Below are 23,245 nucleotides of genomic sequence, written 5' to 3' on the forward strand. Positions count from 1 at the left end.
CACTTAAAACAGTAAATAATGTAACAATGATGGTTAATAATAAGCTTGCAGTATTGATTTTTACACTACATCATGTGGAGAAAAAAAAAAAAAAAACACACACCAAAACACACTTAAAAAATAATAATAATAAAAAAAAAAAAAAAAAAAAAAAAAACACAAAACAATAAAAACAAACATAACCATAGAGTTGAGAAAGGATTACGGCACCTCTTTTTGACTGGCAGGATCAATTTTAGTTAGGACCTAAATTCAATCCAACAACTGAAATTGGTTGATGACAGATAAAGAGTATTAAAAAAGGAGAAGAAAAAGAAGAAAACAAGATTATTTTTAACATTAACTCACTAGTACATGTAAACATGTCCATGAGACCTAAACAATAAAAAAGAAATTTTATCAAGCATTCTCAAATACAAAATTCTTAAAATAAACTTTCTCTTTTTTATTATTATTTATTAATGTTGTTATGTACATGGCATAAGTTTGTGCTTTTTTTTCCAAAAAGAAACATCCAAGAGGAAAGTAAGTTTTTGTTTTATTTTCTGTTCATTATAGTGTCTTTTTGACCCAGGAAATAAAAGAGAGGAGAGGGTTTGTTCGATCAGTTTTCCTAGTGGAGCTAAGTCTCACTGCACGTGGAGGGAGAGTTACAGGTGATGTGCTTTACTAACAGTAGCAAAGGCACCTTTGTATTTTTAGAAAAACACACGTTCGTTTGCAGGTCGCCGTGTGTGTGCTCATTCACAAGTGCAGTCCAGCGTCCCGGCACACAATCCTCCACTGAGTCAGATGCTCATACAAAAAGAAAAAAGAAAAAAAGGAGGAACAAAACACAAAAAATAGAGAGGAAAAAAGAGTTTCTGCTCCATTTACAGATTGGGAAGATGCAGCTTCAACCTAGCCAAGATACGCCTAATGATTCCTGATTTCTGCTTGAGAGGACAAAGGGGAAGAGGAAGATAGGAAAGAGGATACACTGAAAGAGGATGAGAATAGACAAGAGAAAGAGAAAACAACCAAAAATTAAAAAAAAAGGGAAAGAGTGATGTATGGTCAATGTGTGAAGTGGGGATGGAACAGACAGATACTGTAGACCAGTGGTCACCAACATTTTTAAGCCCAGGATCCATGACCTAAATATTGAAGAATCTCAGCTTGTACTTCTAATATGAGGCATTTTATTTAGTATTTGAATTAGTGATACACTGATCATAACTGTTGCAGAATCAGAATCAGATTGAAAAATAAATACAAATAAACCAAAACATTAGTAGGCATTTGAAATTAAAGGCCACCAATGCATCTTAATCACGATCCAAACAATGATGCTACACACGTTCCATGAACAGTTGTTTTTGATTTGAATTATACAGTATACTTTCAGGATTTAAAGCAAAAACAGAATGGTCTGACTTTAGCCTTTTTTCTTTCTTTTTTTTTTGGCTACATAAAACATATGCATGAAACAAAAACATAATGTCTGAATGATACGCAAAATTCACTCTCTGACAGCAGGTGGCGCTTATGTATCAGCCCCGATATAGCGTTTTCTTGGTTGCTGCTGTAAACAAAGCAGAGCTGCTCTTTATATAGAGATAAGAGAAGAAAATGCCATTATTGCCATCAACACTTTTCTCAAGACAGTTCCTTTCAGTGATACATTAATATAACCTCACATTTTCTTCCTATATTTCAAGAATTTTGAACAGCGAGCTTGTTCTTGGCCTGCTACAGTATTTTCTCCTCTTTGCGCTTGTCTTCAGCATCGTCTACCTCTGTTAACTTCCTTTACGTTATACTTTTCTTTGTCACTGTCACAGTAGCTCCCAAAAATAACAGAAAATTAAGTACAAAAAATACTGTACAAAGAATGGAGAAATGTAAAGCATTTTTGTACTTTATTTTACTGTTATTTTTTGGGTGATAAAGATGTACCAGTCAATCGCAATCAATATGTTGGAGACCCCTGCGAGTGACAGACAGATTGACAGATGGACAGACAGACAGACAGACACATAGACAGATAGATAGATAGATAGATAGATAGATAGATAGATAGATAGATAGATAGAAAGATAGATAGATAGATAGATAGATAGATAGATAGATAGATAGATAGATAGATAGATAGATAGATAGATAGATAGATAGATAGATAGATAGATAGATAGGGATATGGACAGCTTGATGGATGGGTGGATAAAGAAAAGGCTCAACAGAAATGTTTTGAGAAAGAAAAGCGGTCACAGAAAGTAGAGGAAGAAGGGGAAGGAACAGGGTTGGAAAGGTGAAGGAAGGCCTTTCTGGTGCTGGGTGGTCCATGGCCCACCCACCTTTCTCAGCTCCAGAGACACACACTGTTAGTGGTCTGGCAGGTGGAGGAGCTCTCTGCTGGAGACAGATACAGCTTGCCGCTGGGGCATACACACACCTCGTACACAGTCTGTTTGGGGTATGTGGTCCCTGGGCCGAGCAAAGGGTCCACGCTCCCGTGTGGAAGATTTCCAAGACGGATTGACTTTGCGTTTAGAAAGATCTGAGAGGAGGAGAGGCGAGGAGAGAAAAGGGGAAGAGTAAAGAATACAAGAAGACAGACGTTATAATCAAATACTTCAGATAAATCAGCATAACAGTAATTTAGGATTAAGTTGTATTTGCTCATATAAAAATAACACACTGATGAAAGGCTGTATCATTATGTGAGCCCAACCCTCTACACTGTGAGTAAATCACTCGCATATGGGACTAAAACTTCACTCTGGGCGACTAAATGATGTCTGATATTAGCCAATGGCTAATAAATACTCGCCAGTGTGTGAGTTGGAGGCTAAGTATAAGTTTAGCACATACATATTTTCACTCGCTGAACACTCTGACTGAGCACTTCAGAGTTTCACTCTCCATCAAGCGATTTGTACTGTTTATCAGTTAATCTGAAATGGATGTGCAACGCACCTGTATTTAAGGTATCGTAAAATCTAGTGTGAAGAAACACGACTCGCCATCACTTTGTCTCACTCACACGCAAAGAGAGACAGAGAGAGAGAATTGACGCACTACATGTAAACAATATTCTTTGATGTATTTTCCTGTCAAAATAGCGTCGCTCACTTGGACTTCTTCACCTTTTAAGAACTGCCGGGTTCTCCGGTACTGGGCGGAGCTAATGCGCAAATGGCAATATCATTGGCTGCAATCTCAATCCCTGTTTTGATTTCAGCAAATCAGTTTGAGCTAACTATTCATTAATCCTCAGTGATCCTTAGTGCATTTTATAGTTCTTAATAGTAGAATTCGTATCATTATTATCTTATCAGTAAGCCAATTTGTGTAATTTTTTCCCCAAGTAATGTTCATAAAAAAAAAAAAAAAAAAAAAAAAAAAAAAACTAATATGTACGGAGCCCCGCACAAGACATGCAGAAAAAAATATTAGGCTAAATCGTGTGTACCATTTATTAATTCGTTCCCTCAATGTACTAAAACTTGCACATGATTACTATTGCATTCCCTCTATTTACTATTTTGTTCACTCGATTTATAAATTGTGTGCACAATTTACTAATTCTTTCCCTCGATTTGCTAAATCGTCTGCACGATTTAGCAAATCGAGGGAACACAATAGTAAATCAATTGAACACAATAGTAATTGTGTGCACGTTTTAGTACATTGAGGGAACTAATTGTGCGCACAATTTATTTATTTTTTCATGCACGTCATGTGCAGGGCTCCATAAATATGCATTCAAACATGGTTATCAAGTTTATTTCTAATCACTAAAGTTATATTTTAAATAATACTTGATTATTATAATGCTTGACTGACTGATGTAAAGAGTGTACTTTCAGATATTTTAAAAACTGGCATTTTACAAACGTTCATTTTTATATGTGTGTGTGTGTATGTCTGGTGAGTAAACCAAAAAAATTTACTAGCAAATGGCGATTCAGTTGCCAAGGTGTCTGTAGAGGGTTGGAGCCATGCACAGTTAAACAATTTTGTCCTGAATGTCCTGAAAAACACATCACTCTGACCAGTTCATATGTGCATATGCGTATATGTGTGTGTGTGAGTGATGCTTAGCGTCTCCCCAACACCATTTTCCAACTTCAGAGGACCCCCACAGACTGTTCACTGACTACAGTATGTGATGCTTATTGCACAAAAGGCCAGTAGCCTACTTTCCCAGTTTTGCTCTATGGCTGGTGTTACACAGCTTTCAAAAGTTAAGATTCACGTGAAAATAACATATTACAAAAGCAAATGCAAATCTAAAAAACTAAATGACAATTCGGGAAAACACAACAACAAATCTGAAAACAAAAATAAGACAGAAAACACAACGGTAAATCAGATAAACTGAAAGAAGTAGGAATAGCTTGAGACAGCACCATTGGTGTGAGAATAGATTACTCACCGCTGACTTGATGAGACATATGTCAATCAAAGTATACAGGAAGAACAGAAGACTAGTGGTAGAAAGTTTGGAGATGGTCTTAAAGTAGCACAGTTTAAATCTATTGTATGAATTTCCATTAATATGGAATAAAAAAGCATGTACAGTAACAACACTGTACTAAAAACCAGTTAGCGCTAATGAGAGAGTGTTTCCAATACAGTGTCTATGGGAGTGACAGTAAATTTGACATAGTTCTTTCTTCTGATTGCTGTTCAGTGTCTCTCTCTCACTTTCTCTTTTTTTATAAGTCTTGAAAACACAATAGTGGCAATTTTCTTTTGTTATTTGAGCAAATGGTAATGAAAAAAACAACACCAACACCAACAACATCAAACAGTTGGAGGTGTGTTAAATTGGATTTTTTTTTTGTGGGGCAGAGATAATGTAAAGGGGAGAATATAAATACAAAATATTAAGAGTTGAACAGTCTTTTTATTAGAAAAATTAAACTGGAATTGATCTATATCAAACAGCATTAAGTGTGCTTTCACACTAGCACTTTTGGTGTGCACACGGGTACGATTGATGTCAGAGTCCGGTTCATTTGGTTGATTTGAACACTGTCTTCTAAACTTGAGTGCGCACCCGCAAACTGTACCCGAGTCTGCTTTAAAAGGGTGGTTTCACTCTCTTAACAAACTATTAACAAAATAAATAAAATAAAAGTGATATCAAATAATCTCTAAATATCTGCATGATTGAGTGCAAATGTGATACTCATTTTAAACAACAGTTCAGTTCAGGAGTTTAGAGTGTGACATCATTTTTGAAGAAAATAATTTAAAACACTACCAATATTAATGTTTTTTTCAAACTCATTCATCTCATATAATTATTTATTCATTCCTAATTGCAGTGTGAATGCATTCATGTCACCTCTGACCAGTCTGTGTGAATATATGTCACACAGATGTAAATTCTAGGTTTACTTTGAGGTCTATGTCTATGTCTTTTCATTGTTTTTCTCACTTTAACACAATTATGACTAATCTTTTGGGGTCCAAATTGGTGCGCAATGCTGTGCAAATTGGTGTGCAATTTGCAATCAATGTGATTAATTTAGATTATCACAGTTTTTATCGATTGTCTCCATGTAAAACAAAGAAAAACACATATTGTATACAATATGTATGCATATAAACCTATTTCAAATAACTTCTGAAGGTTTGTTTGAAAAAAAAAAAAAAAAAAAAAAAAAAGGTTTAGGTTTAGTAAGTTAGTTTTACTAAAAAAGTAAGCCCCGGGACATAAAAGTGCCCAAACTTGAAGAAACATCTAAAATGCAATATGATATTAAAAATGCTGCCTGTGTAAGATTATGATACAACAATCCTGGCGCATGAATTCCTCCTGAATGACACAAATTTAATTCCCAGATATGGACCTGGAGAGAGAACATCACCAGGGACATAAAATACATTTCATTAAAAGCCTGTTTGCCCTTTGATTTATAAATATTTTGATTCATGTATTTATCAATTCCATAAAGTCTGTTGGCTCTGACAGCTAGGAAAGGCCAAATAATCTTTACCATAACTCACACGCTGTGGGAGAGTGACAAAAACAAAGGAGGAAGAGAGAGAGAAAGCGCCAACAAGGAAGAACTAATTACTGTAAGTAATGGTATCTGAGGTGTTGACAGGGCATATCTCTATAAACATTTGCAAAAGCAAGCCCCATGATGCTTTGCTGTCAGCAGGACAACACACAGCCACTTTCCCTATCCATCGCTTACTTTGTTTCTCATTGTTTGTTTCTCTCGCCTTTTGCTGCGTCAGTTTTTCATTTTGCTCTCTCCAAGTGCCCTGCAAACTTTAATATAACACTTATATAAAGTGAACTTGATTTTTATACAATCAACATGCGCACAGAGTCCTCATATGAACTTCCGTATTTGATAGATCTCTTTGGAGTTGAATGCAACCAGTATTAAATATTAAAAACGACATTTTAAGAATTCTATTCGTTTGTTCCTCTTAGTGGAGTAAGATCAAGACAATCTGTATGAGGGCTAGCACATATAATCAGGATCAATGAAAAGGAATACCCTTGGTGGATAAATAAATGCAAACATGTTTGTGCAGAATATATATATATATATATATATATATATATATATATATATATATATATATATATATATATATATATATATATATATATATAAATTGTTATGCATCAACTGAAAACAGCATAGACTAAAAGATTGATCTTAGAATTTAATTGATAACATTTCATTGAAATGAAGATTGGCAAATAGAAGCTGAAGCAGTCAAAGCATGCCTAATTAAGCATCACTGTTTACATTTATTTGCAGGTGCCACTTGTTACTGTATATCTAATGCGATAAAGTCATTTTTAAGCATCCAGAAGTATCCAAATATTTTGGGGGTCACTGTACACCTGTGATTGGTTACAATACTACTAACCACTATAAAAACAAACAGAAACTTTTAATGCAAATGGAACTTAAATGAAATGTCATCATCTGTACTTCATGATTAACTATATTAATCACAACCTGAATTCTATATTTTCCTAAAAGTGCCGGCCCAAACCTTTGTCCCTTTTGTTACATGTCTTTCTGCCTCAGGTCTCTTTAAGGACATATTGTTTGTCCTCTAAATGTTTTTATCACTTCATCCCCTTCTCTGCCAAATTACTGAAATTCTATTTTGGCATGCGGTTAGCCGACATGTCCTCATGCATTGTGTCACCTAATACCGGTGAGTGCCGCCTTGGCCCAAAACGGACTCTTAAATCCAATTCCATTTTAAACACTCTCCCTTTTTCTGCCAAGAGACTAAATTCCTGAATCTTCTGAGAAGTGGCATGGCTAATGACACCACCTGCTGACATCTATCACGACCCCTACTGAGAGACACTATGAGAGAGAGAGACGGGGGGCCGTCCAGGGGGAGCAAGAGAGAGACAGAGACATGGGAAAGAAGTCGGAACGGAAGTCATTTAGGTCATCTTATGAGAGGATTAAAGATGGCACCCGCGCCAAATGAAAGTGTCTGTATGGATTACTGTCAGTCAACCATGGGATAAAAAAAAAAAAAAATACAAAAAAACGGTGCATTGTTTACAAAACTATTTCAGTTCTGGAACCACTATCAGGGAATGTGTGTGCATAAACTTGCATGTTTATATGTGTAGTGGAGGCCAATTATAGTCGGCCCAAACAGTTTTTCATGCATGATTTCTCCCATGGCAAAGCTGGAGGATAGAAGAAGCGAATGAAAGAGAACAGGTCGAGGAAAGAGCAGACAGCTAAAGCTGGGGAGGATGGGAAGGGGTAAATGAAGGGCGGGGGATAGAAACACATACAGGTGACCCATCAGAATCATGAGGTCACTGGTGTATACCGCACAGTCCATTACGCTCTGAAGATGAGTGTAAGCTATAAAACACAAACAGATTGCAGAGATCTCTGATCTCAATCTCTTTTGTTCTTGTCTCTATGACCGTGACAATCACACAGTTCTAGGGTGAAGTTGCCACACATTTCATTTTCTTCTGGATTTACTAATATAAAATGATAGTTAGAGCTTTCAAAGATAAAAAAAATTATGGACCTGGAGCTGCATACTGGTCTTTCCAATTATTCTACAGAGGCTAAAGTGTCACACAGTTATGATAATGTTTAGACCAAAAACCACATGATAAATATGGCCAGTTAAGCAATTAACCATTCAAGTGTATGTATAAATATAAAAGCCCTAAAATCAACCGTATGTGAGTAAAAATCAGGACCAGAGAAAAAAAAAATATGAACACAATATGGTTTATTTTGATTATGAAATCACAAAGACTAAGTTGCAATTATATATTTTAAATGTTTAATCTCATTCACTGTGTGAAGCGTTTGCTGTAAATTCTACTCTACACAAACTTAATCAAGAAACTTTATATAACATGCCAACCAGGAGCAAAATATTGCTTCATCATCACAGTAATTGACCTAAAAGCAAAAAAAAAAAAAAAAACTATACTGCAGACCGATTAAATATTGCCTGCTAATGTGTACTTGTGTTCACCAAAACAGGAGGGTTTAAAGTCTCATGCCATAGAATAAACTTTTTCAAGTTTCACACTGAATATCTTGCTCTACACTTTAGAAAACCACATACATAACTGCAACTTCAGAGAATCCACAGAAGGCTTGCTTTTCTTCTCTAAATGGATAATTCCTACAGTCAGTGTGCTGATTGTAATATAATGTGACATCAAAAACATTTTTTCTTTTTACAAACAACAAAATGGCTAACACGAGAATTGTGTATAACTGACAAAAGACTTCTGAGAGGAGAGCAACAGACGGATAAATCCAAATGTAGTTGGCACAAATAAAAACGCTCCAAAAACTGAATTTCCACCCTGTTTCTTTTTTTTCGAGCCATTCTTTAGAAAAAGCACCTCTAAGCAACGCAGAGAGAAGTGCCGTGGGACTCCATACTCCAGAATAATAGAAAATAAAACCTCACTGCCATCACGCAGAAACAACCCAGGGGCAAAACAAACCGCTGGCAGTAATTTGGCTGTTGGATTATTAACCTCGTAGGATCTCTCCTGCACCACGGGGCTTCTGATAGATTTGTCCACTGATAGATGAGTCTGATTCTGCGGCGCTGCTAGTTTAGGAGCATTTCTCTCGTTACTTTGTCCCTATCACACACCCTAGTGGCTTTATTAAGATGCATGGGCTTAAGGGCTGGTCTCAAATGGACACCATATTGGGGCTTTGCACAAACAAATGAAACATTAGCGTACTTATGCCTGCTTCAGCTCCCCTGTCTCCTTGGCTTGTCAGCACCATATGTATCTATATCCACTGCCTCATTGGCTGGCTGAAGTGAGAGGGAGTGTTCAGGTGGAGAGAATGAGGGTTTTAATAGGCTCACAGCTGCCATGTAACACAAGCGCAACAACAAAGTAGATACTTAATTTAATGCATGGTGATGATGTGATGGTGTTTAGTCGTAATGCAAACTGATTTAGTTGAGGGCTTTGCTGGGGTAATCATAAGGACATTTGCATAGCACTGTTTTTATATGGTTGTGAAATCATTGAATTAGCCTCTCATGTTGAACATTTTCATTTATATGTTGTCTAATCTAATTTCATCTTTATTCACACTGTGATTCAAAAGTTTGAGGTCAAGATATATACAGGGGCACTGCACAAGATCCCGGGCCCTGTGTATAGGCAGTCCTAATGGGCTTATTTTCTCCCGTGCCTTCCCGCTCAGACTCAATGTTCTCTCGGGTTGCCAGATTGAGGACACATAACAAGAATGAGCACAAGTGACAATGGAAGGCGGCAAGCCTTAATGCCTGTTTACACCAATAATTATATCTATAAAGATAACAATACACCAGTGGACGATATTGTCTGTTTAGTCTAGGTGCACACACATCTTCCACTTCAAATGATCAAGCTCATGATATCAGGATTGATTCGGAATGTGTCACTAACTATGTTTTCATTCAAAGATACGAATTTAACTTAAACAGTACATACTTTTTGGTTTTTTTTTGTTTTTTTCTGCAGCACTTTATTTCTGATACAAAATAAGTTGTATCTCCATCTATAGTGTACTGAAGGTACTATTACTTCTCTGTTTTGCCATTGTTCACCCAAACTCGTCAACAAAGCTATTTTACAAAAATGTTAGCAAGTATTTGCTGATGTTTCATATGTGAGATGAGGACATGGCTGCAGCTGAAACCAAAATGTCTAGTGCAAGTAGCCTGTGACTATTTAATTTGACTTATTTATCTGTTATACTGAAGAGACCTTTAAAGGATATTGATTGATTTGAGAACTTGAGCTTAACTGAGACTTCAATGTTTGAGACTATTGTGTCAGCCTTGATTTATTGCAATATCAATGTGTTCAGTTTTAATTTTATTTAGTTTGTTCTCCTCACTCATCAACTGTTTCTGTTTTCCATGTCTCTTAGGAGGATTAGTACCTATTATCTTTGAGCTTACATTCAATACAATTAAAATGCTTAAATTCTGTTCAAATCAGATACATAAAGATATTTACTCAAGATGTATGGGAATTAGTGATTTTTACTGTAACTTGTAGTAAAGTCATTCTTGCTGTAAGCATTTGTACTTTTAATCAAGTACACATCTGCAATGTAATTTGTTTTACCAGCAACTTGTAAAAATGGTCTCCCAGTCTTAGCAGCTGAAAAGTGTCCAAAACCAGTAACACCGTTTAGGCTGGAATACAGCAAACCAGTTTAGGCTGTTTTAATCTTTAATCTTTTAATTTTACAGTTCAAAGCTCGATTTAAAGAAACTGTATTCAGGTTCTCTTCTCCCTCTGTCTCTCTCATGAGAGCTATCAGAGCACATACAGCAGTCACTTCTCATTTCCCTTGATCTTAATAGGCAGCAGGAAGAGAAAAGGCAATAGGACATGGAACCAGTCAGCCATTCTCCTTTAATTCTCTCACCCCAAACTTTTTAACATTGCCCTCTTAAGAGTCGGCTGCTGGCAACATTGATTTGATTCCTCGTCTCAGCTGTCTAATGCACTTGATTCTCTCCTCCAAATTGACAGAGGCATCTATTTTCAGCGTCTCGTCCCTCTGGAGAATTACAGAGAGAGACGGGGGCAAACAGGATGGGATTGTGCTGATATGAGCATTTGTTCTAAATTACTGAGCTTGTTCATAAGACCGACAGAGAGAGAAGGAGAGAGGGAGACTGAGAGAGCGCACAAAAGCGAGAAAAAAACAACAACAACAACAGCAACATTACAAAGTTAAAAAGATTAGTGCACCCAAAAATTACAATTCAGTCATTATTTACTCACTCTAATGTCATGTCATTCCAAAGGGACTTTGGTTTCCAAAATACTCTCTTCAGTGGAACTCAAAATGAGAACGTTTAAAACATGCAAACGTTTCAAAAAGTCTCAAAAAAGCTGATACAGCTATAAGCTATATCTTATATACAAGCTATATCTTATAGCTTGGTGCGATAAGATATATATATATATATATATATATACTGAAAGACCCTGATATTCACATTAGCTTTATATTGTGTTTATGAAAGATTTGTTTATGGATGGTTGTTAGAATCTGATCTTTTCAATGAAATGGTTGATCCAATTCATACATAAATTTACTGCCTGAATGAATAAGCCTTATTTCTGATTTATTTAGCAAGAATGATCATTCCACTGATTTAAAAGTAAAGACATTTATGTAGAAAGAGTATTTGTCTATTACTATTTCAAATAAATGCAGTTCTTCTGAATGTTATATACATAGAAGAATCCTGAAAACAAATATAAAAATACATTATGCCTTCCACAAAAATATTAAGCCACACAACTGTTTTCACTATTTAAAGGGGGGGGGGGGGGGGGGGGGGGGTGAAATGCTATTTCATGCATACTGAGTTTTTTACACTGTTAAAGATTCCCATGCTAAACATGGACAAAGTTTCAAAAATTAAGTTGTACGTTTGAAGGAGCATTTTTGTTCCCAAAATACTCCTTCCGGTTTGTCACAAGTTTCGGAAAGTTTTTTTTCGAGTATGGCTGTGTGTGACGTTAGATGGAGCGGAATTTCCTTATATGGGTCCTAAGGGCACTTTTGCCGGAAGAGCGCGCGCTCCCATATAGCGAGGCTGAGCAACACAGACATTTCACTGATCAGAGCGATTCACTGATCAGAGCGAGAGCGTCGCGAAAAGTCACAAAAGGAGTGTGTTTTTGGTTGCCAGGGCAAGACAACCCTGCACAGATTACCAAAAAAAAAAAAAAAAACAGCATTAAGGGACCAGTGGATGGAGTTTATTTTTACAGAGCATCAACGGAGTTGTGCAAGTGTTTTTGTTTGTTCCCTGCATTTCGAAGATGCTTGTTCACAAGGCCCAGTTTGACGACGGATTTGCGTATCGTTTATTTCTTAAGGATGATGCAATCCCAAGGAAAAAGGGTCACGATCGTGTGTTGGAACCGCAGGCGGTGAGTAAAACTGCTTCAAATATCTCTGCCTCCTTGTTAGTGCGTCCCCTCCCATGCCAGAGACCCGGGTTCGAGCCCTGCTCGGAGCGAGTCATTGCTGCTGCTCCTTTCGTTCAGTTTCAGCCTCTGGATCGGATTCTGGGTCATAAATAAACGGCTGAATCTGACTGTAAGCCATGGTTTGTTTTGGATGATGGGTTTTCCCTCACGGTAATGTCACAGCTTCCACATGCTCTCAACGCAAAAGCCTATTCACGCTCGTGATTCTTTAGCTCCGCCCACACGTCACGCCTCCAGCCGGTCGTGTTTTTCCGGGAAAAATCGGTACAGACTATCTTTCTCTTATGAATATAATAAAACTAAAGACTTTTTGGATTTATGAAGGATGCAGTACTACTCTATAGGTACTCAAGATTAACAGGATATTGAGTGAAAACGAGCATTTAACCCCCCCCCCCCCCCCCTTTAAGATAATACAAAATCTGAATATATGAATGATTTCTGAATGATCATGTGACAATGAAGTAATTTCACGACATCAATGAAATAACATTTTTAAATAAATAAAAAGTATACATAATATAAATTGGAATTATAGTTCACAATATAACAATGTTACACCCCCCCCCCCCCACCCAATAGAGTCCTGTTGAGCATAAGAAATGTCTTTCAAAAACAAATGTCTTTCACAAATTTTACAGACCAAGAACCTTTAAACACCAATGCTTAAAATGCTAATGATTCTTTTGCATATCTAGCCAATCCTTTTCTCAAGTTCGTTATCCTGTTGCCACGGATTAAACTCAATGAATTAGAAAAATATAAGTGGGTAACATCTGTTTGTCACAAAGCTATTGTATGGCTTCAGTAGACTTGGGATATAGTGCACAAGTCATATTGACCACATTTATGATGCTTGTGCATCCTTTTTGAAGCTCTAACTTTGCATTCTTTTAGAAGCTCTAACTTGAACAATTCCTTTAAGAAATGATGCAAGCTTTAGAAGCACCATTACTGTGCATCAACCACTTTGTCTCTTATTTCACTCCTCACAGCACCATCCTGCTATCTCAGGCACGAAAGAAGAAGAAGAAGAAGAGAGAGAAAAAAAAAAAAACTCCAAATAGGTGACAGAGCAGTGTGATATATGACTTGGACTCGTAGAAGTTAATTAAATAGCCTGGGCAGTTACTAAAGTGAAACAGCAGAAGGAGAGAGAGAAAGACAAAGGAAGAGAAAGGGGGAGAAAGAAAGCTAGACAGCTCAACATGGCGACACTAATTTGAATGAGAGGGAGGGGGGATCAGTGAGCATGGATAATCTAAACATATTCAAGATGCTCTTGGAATCACACTAACTGCAATTATACTGGACAGTGAACTAGACTTGTAGACAAAGAAATATGGAGACAGGGAGATGAAGAACAGAGAGGAAAATCAAGATCATGAACAAGGAAAGGAGAAAGATCTGCAGTAGTTAAGAGGTGTTTGGTTGAAGCAGTTATTGAGGACATGAGCCACTTACATCTGACCAGACAGGACTGAAGTCATATCTACCACCTTAACAAAAGATGTAATGTGACACATTATATGAGATGTGAACATTAGATATCGTCAGAGCTCTTGATAAAAAAAAAAAAAGTACAGAGCAATAGTGCTTTTGTGATGAAGAAAACATACATTTGAACACTTTGAGATTAACTGGGAATTCTGCACAAACTGCTCATAAAATTTGACTTGTCTATAACACACTACCAGACTGAAAAAATATATTGATTTAAAATGTATATAATAAAGTGTTAGTTAATTTCTTACTGAATGTAAACTGAAAATCATGCTATAAATGACTCAAACCCATAACAACTTTGAAAACTTAAAAAAAAAACGTTTCATGAACAGATTGACTCTAGACTTTTAGTCACATATACATTTTAATCAATGCAAATATGTCACATTATGTACGGTCAGTTGCAGCTCAAACTTGCTTGCTTGACGCTCATGAACAAACATAATTGATTCTTGATTTATTTTTATGTGATTAAAGGCCTAAATTAAATCTGTTCATCATATAAAATGTTTGTGTCATAGCTGAATACTTTGTTTAAACTGCTTGATTCATATGGATTGCGTTTAATATATATATATATATATATATATATATATATATATATATATATATATATATATATATATATATATATATATATATATATATATATATATATATACTGTAAAAAATAAGTGTAATTTTAACTGTAAAATTTTGTAAAAACGCTACGGAAAAAAACTGATAATAGGTTAACAGTAAGTTCCCGTACTATATACAGGGAAAAACTGTAAAATATCTAACAAAGCATTTAATGTAAATTTACAGTAAAATTCTGTTAATTATACAGCTTTTAGAAGTAAAAAAAGAACAAATCAATGTATAATTTACAGTCTAAAACTGTAAACTGATATTCCCAGAATTCCCTGCGTGACACTCCACGTTTGAAAGTATTTTGTTTAAATAATCATGTTTTTAAATAGTTCTTGTTATCAGTTATGTACATTTGAGCTTTATGTTACATCTTCTGTTGCTTAATGAAAGTTTTTTGCATTATTTAAGTATCACGTGTGTTACCATGATGGTGTTTTGTGTTTCCATAAATGTGCACCTTCTATATGTTAATATATACTTCTGCTTGTGGTGAAGCTACTTGTGATGAGCTTTGATACTTCATGTGGCTTTCTCTTATACAGTACCATCTTTATTATTATGGTGGTTGTCAGTATTTTCAAGGTACAAAACAGATTTAATTTTGTGTGTTGTTGAATTTACTGGTTTATATTCACATTTTCTTGTTTGTAAATTACAGCTTTATATTGTAAAATTAACAGTTTTTGACGTAAATGTGTTTACAGTTTTCTGTATTTTTACAAAATTATTCTGGCAACCACAGCTGCCAAAAAGTTTTTGTAAAAACAACAAGAAATTTTTTACAGTGTATATATATATATATATATATATATATATATATATATATATATATATATATATATATATATATATATATATATATATATACAGTGGCGTGCAAAGACCTCTGGAGGGGCAGGGGCGAAATGGCGTTACAGAATGGCACAATTGTGGACCGGGGGGCTGGGGGTCTTTGGTGGATGATGCTTGGTGGGGATGGGTGGGGTGTATTGTATTTTTTTTTTGGAGGGCAATTTGGCAAAAAAGGTCTTTTTTATTTTATTTTTTTTATTTTGCAATCTGTTTGACCATTACAGCCAAACTAATATCCCTATAATAAAGACAAAGCTTGTTCCATTAAGGTAACAAAATATGAAAAATGGATATTTAGGCCACTAGGTATTTACCCACTCAAAAGTTATTTTAAACCTGAATGAGTTATCTTCTTCTGCTAGACATAAGCTCTATTTTTGAAGAATGTGTAAAACCAAACAGATGCTGGTTCACAGTTACTTCCAGAGTATTTACCCTCTACTATCAAAGTCAATGTGGACCAGCAACAGATTATTCAATCTTCTTCAAGAAATAAATTAAGATACTGTAGGTTTGGGACAACATGTGAATAAAAAAAAAAATGACAGAAATTAATTTTAGGGTAAACTATCCCTTCCTGCATGCATCTAATATGCAGACATGCATCTGTTTCTTTCATTTTAGACATAACCAACTAAGGCAATACACGAACCTTGTGTGTTTTGACAGTATTAACACAAAACATAATTTAGTCCAGTAATCAGGCATTTAGAAATGACAAAAAGTAAATTTTACTTCAAAACAAACAAGGATTAGTTTTTGTAAGGGTTGTGATATCCACATGTTTTTGTTGAATAAATTATAGAGGCTAGCATGTCTTTAGAAAAAAGGTGTCCAAAAAATTTAAGATTAAGTGGATATTTAAATTAAAAGATTGGTCAGATTCGATCGTAAGTGTTAAAACAGCAATAATCAGGGTTTTTAGCGCCCTTTGCAGGTAATGTAATGTACATGAATAGTTTATTTTGTATTACACTACATATTTTAACAGTGTTATTAAATTATTATTAATTAACCAATCATTATTGCATGTTGTTTTTTATAATGCATTTTATGGCATTTTAAAAGGTTGTTGTTCGCTTAGGTCTGATTTTATTACCACAAAAAAATATTATCTGAATACTTTGTTAATTATTTTTTTGAAGTGATTTGAAGTATCAAAGCCATGGTTAATTTGTAATAACCATTGCTACAAGAATTTTTTTTTTTGATGCACGGGCCTCATCTTGGCATTTTTTTATTTTTCTTATCCCGGCGCCGGACTACTGTTGTTTTTTCCCGGGCAAAGTTGTCCATCAGTTATGATCATTTGCAGACAGACAGAAACATGAGGTGAGAACGAGCACGGAAGGGACTGCGGGGATGATGCTTGTGCTTCGCCAGTCTACTTTCTTCACCGTGAAACGCATTTTTTATAATTATGTACATATGTTAATGTTTACATCTTTATTTACGTATACATATATTTTAATAAAAAGTTTTTGAGCAACTGGGATGGTGCCCCCCTGAGAGTTGGTGCCCTAAGCAAACTGCGTACTCTGTGTATAAGGAGCGGCGGCAGTGCATGTACTGTATGTCGCAGTATATTCATTCCGCAGCGCCAGAACTGCAGCTGATAGAATACAAATATTAAATATATTATTAAAAAACACCTTAATTTGTGTTTTGAAGATGATTGAAAGTGTTATTAGTTTAGAATGAAATGGTGTGAATAAATTATGACATCATTTACATTTTTTTGGGTCAATACTTGTAAGTCTGCAACCATCGTGTGATATCCACTTTTAAGAGTCGCACAGACTCAGAGGTAATTGCTCTCTCTCTCTCTCTCTCTCTCTCTCTCTCTCTCTCTCTCTCTCTCTCCTTATTCTGCTATCAACTGCTCAAAACTCCATTACTGAAATGACGTTTTGGAATTAGCAACGGAGGCATTGGATGAGATGCAGAAGAAATAATCCTAATCTCAATAACTTTTTAAGTAGAAAAAAAAGTTTATACTAATCAAATATATATATATACACTTTTTTTTTTTTTTTTTTTTTAAGTGTGTTCAGTAAAGACAAAATATGACTTTTTTTTAGAAATATTGTTTGTAATCTTGGTAAATCCTCAGTTTCTTGCTCATCGGAAGTTGTAAACATTTTTGTCCATCAATGACAGTCTTGGCTAAACATCCGCATAGATTCCCCTATATACAGTAAATTTCATAAACAGTCCTCACCTCTCCTTCTGAAGACTCTAAAGTGAGATCTTTCCTACAAGAAGCTTTGAATTCCCCTACTCCTGCATTGACTTCAACGCCTTTTGGAGCCTCCAGTGTCAGTGTCCTCGTCGGAGACTCTAGCCTGTTAGAAGAAGAAAGACTTTTATGACGTAATGAACACATATCACAGCTTTTTGATGCACACACATCTTTTAATTAAACAAAAATAGTTACAAACCATGCTAAACTGTCTTCTCTCTCATAGGTGGCAAATGTCTGATTCACTGTTAACTAAATTAGGGTGTATGTTATTTTATTACTATTATTTTTTAGTTGTAAGGTTCAAGTTTAATGAGTAACACTTTAAAATACTGTTTCTTAATGAACTGTTACTTAACACAATCATAAAATTGTATTACATACTGATTAGCTAACACATCTTTCTTAGTAGTTAAGTAGTGTTAATGAATAATTACCTGTTAGTACTTCAATAATTCCTTATTAGTTATGCAGTAAGTAGGAAACAGTATTGTACTGTTTAATGCTTTCAGCTACCTTCATTCCAGTTCAGTTCATTTATTTAAAACCCATTGTTTTGTGCCAGAAAATAAATAAATAAATAACAACAACAACAACATTTAGTTCAGGTCCTCTAATTTGATTGAGCAAGCAGCACTTCAAGAGTGCTGATATTTAGTATAGCAAAGCTGGAACATTTCACTTTCCCAAACAATGCATACTAATTATGGGCTTCACATTCAAGCTCTATTTAGAGCTATATTAGACTTGTGAGAGACAAATGATGTGCAGACTGTAAAGAGGGAGAGCATGGTTAGAAGAAAATAGTCAATCTGAGATTTATCAGGGAATGAGATAACTGAATGAACTGTCCACTTCTGAATATCAACCATCTTCAAAACACTGCAAGTGTGCAACTCATTTTATTTGGAGTTGGAGTGGAGTTTTTGTAAAGCAGAACAAGATATTAAATGAGACAAAATGTTGGAATTAAATAATTGCTATTTGCTAACTAAAGTATTTGGGTACTGGTTACATTATTATGTTAACAATATGCTGTTCTGGTGCACTAAAGGAAACATGATTATTATTACCAATGTTACAACCATTGTGCTGCTTGATATTGTTGTGGATGTGGTGCTTGTTCAGGATTCTTTGAGTTACTGGAAGTTCAAAGGAACAGAATTTCTTTGAAATGGAAATCTTTAACATTATACATGTCTAAACTGTCACTTTTGATAAATTTAATGCATACTGTACTTTCTGAATAAAAACATGAATTTCTTTAAAAAAATATACTGATCTAAAACTTTTGTATGGTACTGTATTTCTTTAAGCATACTGCATGCACGCATGTGCGGGTGTGGGTGCGTGCACACACACACACACACAAATACATTTATTATATAACATTTTGTCTTGAACACACTAATGCATTTTTAGCATCAAAGCACAATATCCATCAGTGTAGAGGTGAGTTGAATGAATACAGAACAGCAGTCACTATATAATTAATGACACGTCAGAAATGAATATATTGACTTAATGGTTCCCTCTTTACTCTTTTCATTCCTTCCTTGTTCTGTCTTGCTCTATCTGTAAGATTCCCTGTTTTCTGAAAAAAAAAAAAAAAAAAAAAACTCAATCAAACCATTGATTTTCTGTTTCAGCATGCTCCAAAGCAATTCGGCAGCCAAACAAAATTTCTTAAGTGTGCAGAGAGTGTACTTGAGTTTATATGGAAGATAAGAGAGTCCTGCTTTAGCCTCTTATCTACCTTATTCATTATTCCGCCAGCAAATTCACCCATTCAAACATACATCTTGACCTTTTCTGCCACTCTGACAAATTTATGCGTCTGGATATCTGTTACAGTCACATGAAAAGCAATAAATAAATATGACTGTTTCTAATTTTACACTTGCATCACATTTATGGCTTCTTCTTGCTCACAAATGTATTAATCTTTGTTCAAAAATACATTGATGAAGTGGTGCTCTGACTGGCAGTTTTCAGGTTTACTAAGCTCAAAGTCCAAGAGAGTTCTAAAAAAAGTGTAATAATTCAAAAGTGAATATCACTGGGATAAATATATGATGAATCTGCTAGATTCCCATTGTGAAGCTGTAGCTCAGTAGGACACCATTCGCAGCAAGACTCAAATGTTGTGCATGTATGCCGCATGAATACATATGTAGAGTTCTGAGGCATCTGAGGTTGAAATCAGATTACAATCTTACGATTTGAAAATCTTATGCTACTCTAAAGTTGCCTTTTACTCTGACTTTGGCTGCCACAACATGTCAGGCAATTTCTATGATGTGCTTTTGACGTGACTAAGATGTGTAAATAGCTGCAAGTTCATGCTAGGAGTCGTTGCAGTTTGTCATATTAAAGCCTGAACATTTGTGATTTCAGCTCTAGAGTAAGGAAACATAATATGGATGTCATTTCTTTGATAAAAGCCTTAAAATGCCAAAGTATTAGTAACATTTAAACACAACACTGATACACATACACTCTCAAAAATAAGTTACAAAGTTGTCACAAAAGCAACCAAGCTAAAAAGTAAATCTTTGTACATCATTTACCCTTAAATAGTGGTCATATCTGCATCTTAAAAGTACATATAAGTACTTAATTTGTACAAATTTTTACTTTCTGAAAGGGTATTGTGTACTTAATTTTTTTTTAAATATATATTTTAAAAACTAAAAATATTGATTGTAAAAGTTTTTATTTATTGATTTTTTTTTAACAATACATTGTTTCCTACTTTCACAAACCTTCCTACTATAAGCCACCAAATGAGATTTTCTCCTCTCATGAGTTTTGTGCTCTTCTTCGTATCATTTATCACTATGTCTCCAACATGCTCATGGTTACAGAAGCTGGGTACTGACTTTTGACTTTTGAGAATAAGACCAATGACGACATTAAGCAGCTCAATACCAACAGCTAACCTTTGACTTCATGTTCCTCTCTGAGTATTTACTTTTGGTTGCAGCCTTTCAGATTGATGAATGACACTGTACCATGGGTAGATGAACATCAGCCAAAGCCAAAGATGAGAAAAGCGTTGCATTTGACATTTTCAAGCCTCTCTGAGTTTTAAAGTTCCTCTCTGTGAGCTTCTCGCTTACTGGGCTCCATGTTGTTACAGGATAAAGCCAAAGGGATTCTTAGAAACTCATTTAAAAAGTTTTAAAAGTTGTTTTAGTTTATGTGAAGCAAAGAAACCTCACTGTTTTACATAACACAATTATCATCACAATTGTTTCATGGCAGAAACTTTAAGTGCATAAATATGAAGCACAGCACTGCAGATAATGTCGCCAAAAATAAGGCTTTCAAGAAAGTTCACTGGCGCTCTTGACCCTCTGAGTGGGTTTCCTTTATAGCTCGCTGAGCTCTTGGCCCAATGGCCCATTTCCTGTCCTCAACATTCCCTGACAAATCCTCGAATCATTCAAAAATGACTTTTTGCAGCCTCCCTGTCTGCGGTGTGAAATGTAGCCGGGGAAATTGTGGCTGGCAGCAAGACCCTGTGAGAAAACGTAAAGCAATTTCATGCCCATGCGCATCCATTGCTGATAATTTAATCGATAGTGATAGAACTGGGGGACCACCATGGTCAAAGAAGGAAGTAGGAATAAGGTAGGCCCACTGGGTCTCTAAAGCACTTCTGTGGCGAGGAAGAAGGTTACAGGAATAAAGGAATGATATTCTATCTCATTTCACTCCTGTCGAAGAATATCATTCACTCGAGTGAGACCATGTGTCTTGGGAAGTCACCACATCAGGGCCGCTTCAAAACAAGACGTTAGAGTAAAACTGAAACAGAAGAGAGTGAGACTGAGAGAGAAAAATTCACACACACACACACTTCTTGATTCTATATATGATTAGAAAAGCGTTGCGCACATATATATATATATATATATATATATATATATATATATATATATATATATATATATATATATATATATATATATATATATATATATATATTATTATTATTATTATTTTTTTTTTTTTTTTTCAAGAATCCTCAGAATTCTTTCAATGATATGATGTTCCTGAGTGACTTTCCTTCTGTGGAAATGACAGATGACAACAAGGGCAATTTACTAAACGACTCAAGAAATGTAAAGGTCACCACCACAGATCGATATGGCGCCGAAACCACATACATCCTCAGGTTCCAAATCATCTAAAAATTAAGTTGATGCTTTTATGGAAAGAAAGAAACTACTTCACTCATCCATACTGACAGTATTAGGAATGGGCAGCCAGGTATGGCACTATAGATGCCACAGTAATCCCTGTGTGATAAGGTAATCAATGGATTTGAAGGTCAAGTCCGAGGGGTGGATGCTCTCAGTGTCCTTATGAGTGGAAGGTAATTTAATGTGGATTTGAGAGGGCTGTGTTGCCAGGATCACATCTACAATGAATCTCAAGTATAACCGTGCATTACCTATGCAACTGACACTCATGTAAGTCTGTGCTATGATAATTGAAGCACCTCAGTAGCATCTCTTCAAGCCTTCCAACACTCAAGTCAATCAAATTTAATTTCCAGGCACGATCATGCACAATCAGTCACTCGGGCTCAGGGTCGCAGCTGCACTTTTGTTATGATTTAGAACCATCTTGCTCTACCCAAACTTTAACCACAACCATTATAAGAGAAGCAAAGAAAAAAAAAGTAATCTCGAATGAGAACTCAAGAGCTGGAAAAGCCAGGTATGAGATGATTCTTGTCAGATGCTTGAAAGATGAGTCTAACTGTGGCCTTTAGCTGAAAAGATGGAGAGAGATAAGAATCCATGGTTAATGTCCCTGACTGGGGCCTGTTGGCTGAGATACGATCTTTACGATGATAAATAAATATATAAAGAGTTGTATGGTATTTGGGGGGGGGGGGAATCCATTTAAATGCCTTACTCTTGGTTTGAGACTCTTAGAATGGTCTTTTTTGGTTGGTTTACAATAATAGAGTTCTGACAGTGAGGGGGGATGAGAAAACATTACAATATATTTTAATATCTTTCGACAAACTGATGACAAACACACACAAAAATTAATAAATAAATAAAAAAATGTTATTATTTGTGTGAAAAAATGTTCACTTTGTATTATTAAAACATTGTGAGACAATAAAGACTCACTGGATGAATGATAGCATTGTGTAATTACGTTATAAGGAGAAATGTCGTACAGAAGACACAGAAGTAATTTGCTCAAGTATGCCAAAATGGTCGAAGTCTATTTCGGCTGGCTGTGGAGATTCAGGTGTGCAATAAATCTACAAAGCCCCTTCAAATCCCCCCTCAACAATCTTCCTCGCTCTTTCATTCTCTCCCCATCCACAATTATGTTCTGGAGAGGAAAAGTGCCGACCGTCTCATCTGGATTAAGCCTCACACAACTGTATTCAGTCACACAGTTTGCAAAACAGCTTCTCTTTCAGTCCTGCAAATCAGTTCAGCTTTCACTGGAGC

General features: G+C 35.5%; 1 protein-coding gene across 1 annotated transcript in view; it reads right to left on the reverse strand.

The window, feature by feature from the left end:
• Window positions 1–435: 435 nt before the first annotated feature.
• The window catches only part of LOC127948365 (zeta-sarcoglycan-like), a 111,591-nt gene continuing 88,781 nt past the window's right edge, over window positions 436–23,245 (reverse strand). Inside the window, exons 6-7 of the mRNA XM_052544793.1 lie at window positions 17,736–17,859; window positions 436–2,539 (exon numbers count right to left, since the gene is read on the reverse strand). Coding sequence (XP_052400753.1) covers window positions 2,342–2,539; window positions 17,736–17,859 — 322 coding nt within the window. The 3' untranslated portion in view covers window positions 436–2,341. The remainder of the gene's footprint in view (window positions 2,540–17,735; window positions 17,860–23,245) is intronic.

The sequence above is a fragment of the Carassius gibelio genome, chromosome B1 (genome assembly GCF_023724105.1).
Source record: "Carassius gibelio isolate Cgi1373 ecotype wild population from Czech Republic chromosome B1, carGib1.2-hapl.c, whole genome shotgun sequence".
In the NCBI taxonomy this organism is placed as follows: Eukaryota; Metazoa; Chordata; class Actinopteri; order Cypriniformes; family Cyprinidae; genus Carassius; species Carassius gibelio.